The following is a 5,711-nucleotide window of genomic DNA, read 5'->3' on the forward strand; positions in this document are numbered from 1 at the left end:
GGGGCGGGGGGCTGCAGACCTGGGTCCCTGGTCCCATAGCCCTGGCAGCTGGGGACCCCCTCAAGCATGGCTGGGGTGCAGGGGCTGTGGATGGGGGGCAAAGGGCACAAGCAGGGCTGCAGGGTGGGGGGGAGGGAGGGACACCAACAGGTCTGTTGGGGGCATTTAATTTTAACCATGGATTTTGGGATTTTTAAATCAGAGAATTTGTGATATTTTATCAAAGAAAACCAGGGTCCCTGGTACACACCTGCACTGGGTGGCTTTATTCTTAGGGGATTCAAACCCACAACAAATCAGAGACAGGGAGGGAAGGGGCAGGGCTGAAGATAAGCTGAACTGTATGGGGGTGCAACAATGAGAGGCAGGAGGAAGTTGCAAAGGTGAAGTAAACAGGTAAGTTATTGCAGTGATTTTTCCTGGGTTATTCATTGCAGCAAATGGTGGCGGCTGTGGGAGGCATAAATGCAGGCATGGGCAGACCTAGAAGGGTTGAACTCCTCAGGTATGGGTGCTGTAAGCAGCTGAAGCAAGTCCTTCTTGAAGCCCAGCTGTTTGTTTCTGTATGTTGAGGGTGGAGGACAGTGGAAGCCAGCTATGGGCATGCTGCTGGGAGGTAGGGCAGCAGTTACAACTATGCTCCCACTTACCTTGTGGTTGGGGATCATGGGGGGTGGGGAAAATTTTTGGGAAGGTTCTGAGGGGGAAGAGGCTCGTAGATATGGTGAAGGGCTGGAAGGGAGGCCAAAGGCACCAAGGGGCTTTCAGGGGAATAGGGGCCTGCGTAGTAGAGGGGCGTGGACTAAGGAGAAGCTGGGGTATCATGGAGTTGAGGGGCGTGAGCAGGGTTGGAAGCTAAAGGAACTGTAGCTGAGGGACTGCAAATGTGGTCTGGGTGCTCAGGGGGAGGGCTCAGTGGGGTGATGAGGGGTCAGGGAGGCTGGTGTATGATGGGGATCGGTCTCTGCAGGGTGCAGTGTGTTCATGGGGGCAGTGTGGGGACAGGGTAAGACTCAGTGGAGTATGAGGGAGAAGGGTGGGGTTTGATGTGGCTTGGGGCATGATGGGCTAGAACTGAGCTGGGAGTGGTGGTGGGGGAGTGGAGGACCTGTAGAATAACAAGGGACACCCTGGGCCTGGGGGGGGGGGGAATTTGAGGGGGCAAGAACAATGCATAGAAGGCAGTGAGGAGCATTTTGGGGCCAAGCCATGGAGTAGACCCATGGGGGAGGGTGCAGGGAATAGTTCTGTTCATAGTGAAGAATGGGGGTAACATCTGGCACCAAATGACTGGCTCATCCTGAAGGTAGTATCTAGCTCTCCCCTAAAGCCTGTTATTATAATTGTTTTTCCTTGAATCTTAAACAGAATAATGTTATGCTAGGAGCCTAGCATATTAAACTTCTTGTTTCTTTTTAATGGGAAAAATGTATTGTGTTACGTGATGATGCACCATCTGTATCACCCTCCTCCTTTCAAAATACTAAATTCTACCCCCCCCATGACAATATCAACAGGTTAAGTTAACCATGTTTACTTTTAAATACTGTGAATTTTTAAGGTCAATTTTTAAGAATTTTAAGAAGGAAAAAAATTGTATAATTCAAAATTTCTGAAAAACCAAAGAATTTATTTTAAACAGAACTCAGAACTATTTACTGTTCCCAACATTAAGAGCAAGATTAATTATTCAGACAGAGGAGAAAGCACAGTGTAAGAGCAACAACTACTGTTGAATTTCACTATTTTTGCACCTCTCAACAAAAAATTTAAGTTTACAAAATTTCAGCAGCACCTATACAGAACGCAAAAGAAATTGAAAGTAGTTACAACCCCCACCCCCTCCCAAAAACAACAACAACTTGGAAACAGAAGGAGAAAGGTGTTTAAATTTATGACTGCACCCACAGAACATCCTAACACGTTAAATACATTAACTTTATAATGCTTGGTATAATTGGCTATTGGTTAATTTATGCTCAGTAAATCAAGTATTTAAGCTTTTCAATACTGGGATAATCCAAAATTGTGTCTAGGATAGGTAAAATAAAACTTACAATGAGCAAGGGAAAAAAAAGGACAAACCACATAAATTTCAGAATAAACTGCAAAATAGCTACTGAGAGTCAGATGCTTTCCTCTCCAGTGATAATGCAGGTCTCCTACTTCAATGAGACAGAATTTATTTAGAGCTAATTAATTCTTCCAGCATGCAACTTGTTTAGTCAATCCACAAGAACACAGAAAATCTTTTTACCAAGTTAATATTTATATAGTCAATCTAAGGGTTACTGAAAATGTTTAAAAGCAGTGATTCTCAACCAGGGTTCTGCAAAATCCTGAGGTGCCTTAAGATCTTTTCAAGGCTGCTGTGGAGTGCCAGGCAATGTTAGCTCTGGTAGGTGTGCAAACATGATTCACGTGATAAACCCAGAGATTTCAAAGAGGACGTCACAGCATCAAAAACATTCTGACATACTACAGTTTTTCTAAGTTCTTTGCAATGGAAGAATTGCTCTAATGTTTCGGTAGTCAAAAAAAAAAAAAGAGTGAAAACTAAGAGGGGTGCCTCAAGTCTATCGAGAGGTACCTCAAATCTAAAGAGGCTGAGAACCACTGTGTGGCAATCGTCCTTTGGTGCCTGCCACTTTAAGGGCTGGAGCAGGCAGGACAGGTGCCTGATTAAGGCAGCTATTTTCAAACAAAGGTCAACCAGGCAGATGCAGCAGCTAGCTGCTTGCAGCTGAGGGAGCAGCACCATCTAGCTCCCTTGCGGCATGGAACATCCTGGAGGTAAGGGAAGGAGCTATGGGGATGTTTTGGAGGCTCCTGGTCCTGGACATGACCTAAAACTGCACCCTGCTGGGAAACGGAGGCCTGGTGGGACTGCCGGTGGTGCAGCAGCCCCACTCAAATACCAGGACTGCTTACCTCCCTGGTGAAAGGCAGGTTGAGGCACCTTAACAACCCCAGCCCTCTCAGCACTGCAGGTAAGGGGGCCAGGCACAACTATGGCCACTTGAACCCGCAGGGGTGAAAGACCTCAGAGGCCCCAGGGAGGGGATAGTTGTGTATGCCCAGAGAGGGGGCGGTAGTGAAGGCCCTGACAGGAGTTGAGTAGAGCTGAGGGTCAGCCTGAAGGGCAGCCCAAGGGGGTGTGCTGATTAAGGCCATGGGATGGCCAGAAGGGCAGCAGATAGGTCAACCCCAATGAGATAGAGTTGTAGGGTGTGAGAAGCCCGGTGAGGGGCTAGGGTGGAGTTAGCCCTCCATTTGGTGAATCAGCTGGCCACTACCCAGGTGAGGGTTGTGGGAGAGGCCCAAAAGACTGCATATGTCACTAACTGAGGTGTAACTTGGATAAGCCTGATGGCCTACAGGGCCGCTCAAGGGACCAGGGCAGAGTGAAGGGAGCACAGTATCATGCAGTGGGCAAGAGACCCTGTGAGAGAGGGTGGAGTGCAAGAGGCCCCAGTGAGATGGGGGCGGTATGAGTGTGTAAGTGAATGAGACCTGACATACAACTAAGGCTGGGAGCATAGTGACATACTAGATGCCATCTGCAATGCATGGGCCATGGTGTAGGGATGGTACAGAGCCGTGGATAGCCTTGGCATTGGGGCATGTAATGGACAGCCTCCCACATTTACCACCAACTCATTGTTATGGCAAAGTCGTGGCAGGTAAGACTGGGTGGACTGCCCTAAACAGACAGGCAGGCCAACTTGAAACTCAGCCCTGAGCTTGCCGTGTCACACTCTGGTTTAAAGGATAATTCTTCAATTAAGTAAACGGTCAGAGACTCCCCATATAGCAAAGGCTGTGTAGGCTTCCTGGAAAAACTTTTAAGTCCTGTTGTATTATGTCTGTACAATATTATTGGAGAACACTTTTTCGGCTGGGACATGACAAAAATATGCCTCCTTGCTTATTTGTACCCCAATGACTGAAAATCATTTTTATACTTCCCTACAAGCAAAATTTGTACTTACCCTTCTTTTCAGTCTTTCCCGTTCCTTCAAGGTAAGCGTATCGGCTTTTGCAATTACAGGTACAATATTCACCTTGTTGTGTATGGCTTTCATGAATTCAACATCCAAGGGCTTAAGTCTAAAAATAAAATTGAAAATGTTTCAAGAATTTAAATGCCAATGTATTTTCAGTAGGGCTGGGGTACTGTTGTAGTTATGGTCCAAGAAGGGTCTGAAGCAAGGATTTGTGTGAGAAAAGGCACAAAAGTTTGTCCAACATCTCTCCCAACTATGCAGTTGTTCCAAGAACAGAAATCACAATGACTTTTCACACAGAAGAACACAGAAATGATCTCAAAAGGGGGGGGGAGGATGGTGTTTGTTTGTTTTTTTTAAAAAAGCACTTTTTGCAAAAAATTACAATTTTACACTCACCATCCAGAAATATCCTCAACCCCCTCCCAAGGTAAATTCATCACTTAAAAAACTGGTAGTGTTCTAGACTATACGTAACCCATCTGGCCTCATCTTGAAAACAGTTAGCAGCATGAATGAAGTCCAATCCCTTGTGAAGCAAAAAGAATTCTAAAAAGGGCCCAGAAATACCTACCCATGACCAAATGGTGAAATGAAGTAAAAACAGCAATGGACACGGTTATCTATAATATGCCGTCTGTTCAGGCCACTCTCATCATGCAGATACCGCTCAAATTGGTCATCAATATAAGCGATGATAGTCTTAAAACTGAAAAAAATGTGGATTAATATAAATAGCTATGTTCATCATTTAGACATTCACTCCACAAATAATGAAGAGCGGGCTCTAGGGAATTTTTTTCCAATGATGTCAAATGAATTCCAAACCACACAGTAAACAGCAGAAACTCAACTATCACAGAATAACACTGGTGCAGTGAAAATAATATGAATTAACAAAATTGAATAAAGTAACTGGATAACCTTTCAGAACAGAAAAGGATACACTGTAATACATTAGGCAAATCAGACTTTCCAGAATAAATGCTTTATGTAAAACAATAAGTATAACAATCAATTAATTCTTTATTCCTGTAGTGAATTTCTTCACAGGTCTAAATTACACAAATACTCTAATTTAAAATGCTGTAACACAATTTAGACAAAAAAAATCCAAGACACTCTTGACAGTATGTAAGGAGACCTGATGAACTTATACAAGAGATCTGGGAATTAATTTAATTCCTTAGCAGATCTGTTACAGTATGAAGTTGGGTCTGAATGAACCAGTTAGTTTGATCAGCAATACCACAACCTGCTTAATATAGAAGGAAAGAATGTTTCTCCTGTTGTATTTTTGCCAATAGAAAAATATCACACCTTGAATAGAGTAGATATTTGTCTGTATGTGGGTAGAAAGAACAGAAGAAATACTAACAGTTAAGGCTGCGCGAAATTTCAGCACCCATTTCATTTCAGAGGTGTTTCGGGCTGTTTCAGTGCCAAAACACTGAATCCGAAACAAATCGGAAGGTTCCGAAATGTTTTAGAGAATTTCGGAGCGGAGCTTGCAGGGAAACAAAAACTAAGAGTGGGGGGAGGACTTCTCTCATACTGATATCTAGCTCCTGGTTCGATTCCCCAGCTCTCTGATCATTTCTCCAGCTCTTCCCAGGGGGCATGGGCCCCCGATCTGCATATGGGGTTTCAGCAGGCTGCCACTGCAGGCTGGGGCCAGCAGGAGCGGCTTGGGGGCGCCCGCGC

General features: G+C 44.8%; 1 protein-coding gene across 3 annotated transcripts in view; it reads right to left on the minus strand.

Annotated features, from left to right (window-relative positions):
* The window catches only part of SEPT2 (septin 2), a 39,367-nt gene that overhangs the window by 21,106 nt on the left and 12,550 nt on the right, over positions 1-5,711 (minus strand). For all 3 annotated transcript variants that reach the window (XR_003096486.1, XM_025216987.1, XM_025216988.1), the window contains exons 5-6: positions 4,582-4,716; positions 3,993-4,110 (exon numbers count right to left, since the gene is read on the minus strand). Coding sequence is in view for 2 of the 3 variants with exons in the window: in XM_025216987.1 (XP_025072772.1) it covers positions 3,993-4,110; positions 4,582-4,716 (253 nt within the window). In the remaining variant the exon portion in view is untranslated. The remainder of the gene's footprint in view (positions 1-3,992; positions 4,111-4,581; positions 4,717-5,711) is intronic.

Source organism: Alligator sinensis, unplaced genomic scaffold (genome assembly GCF_000455745.1).
Source record: "Alligator sinensis unplaced genomic scaffold, ASM45574v1 scaffold863_2, whole genome shotgun sequence".
In the NCBI taxonomy this organism is placed as follows: Eukaryota; Metazoa; Chordata; order Crocodylia; family Alligatoridae; genus Alligator; species Alligator sinensis.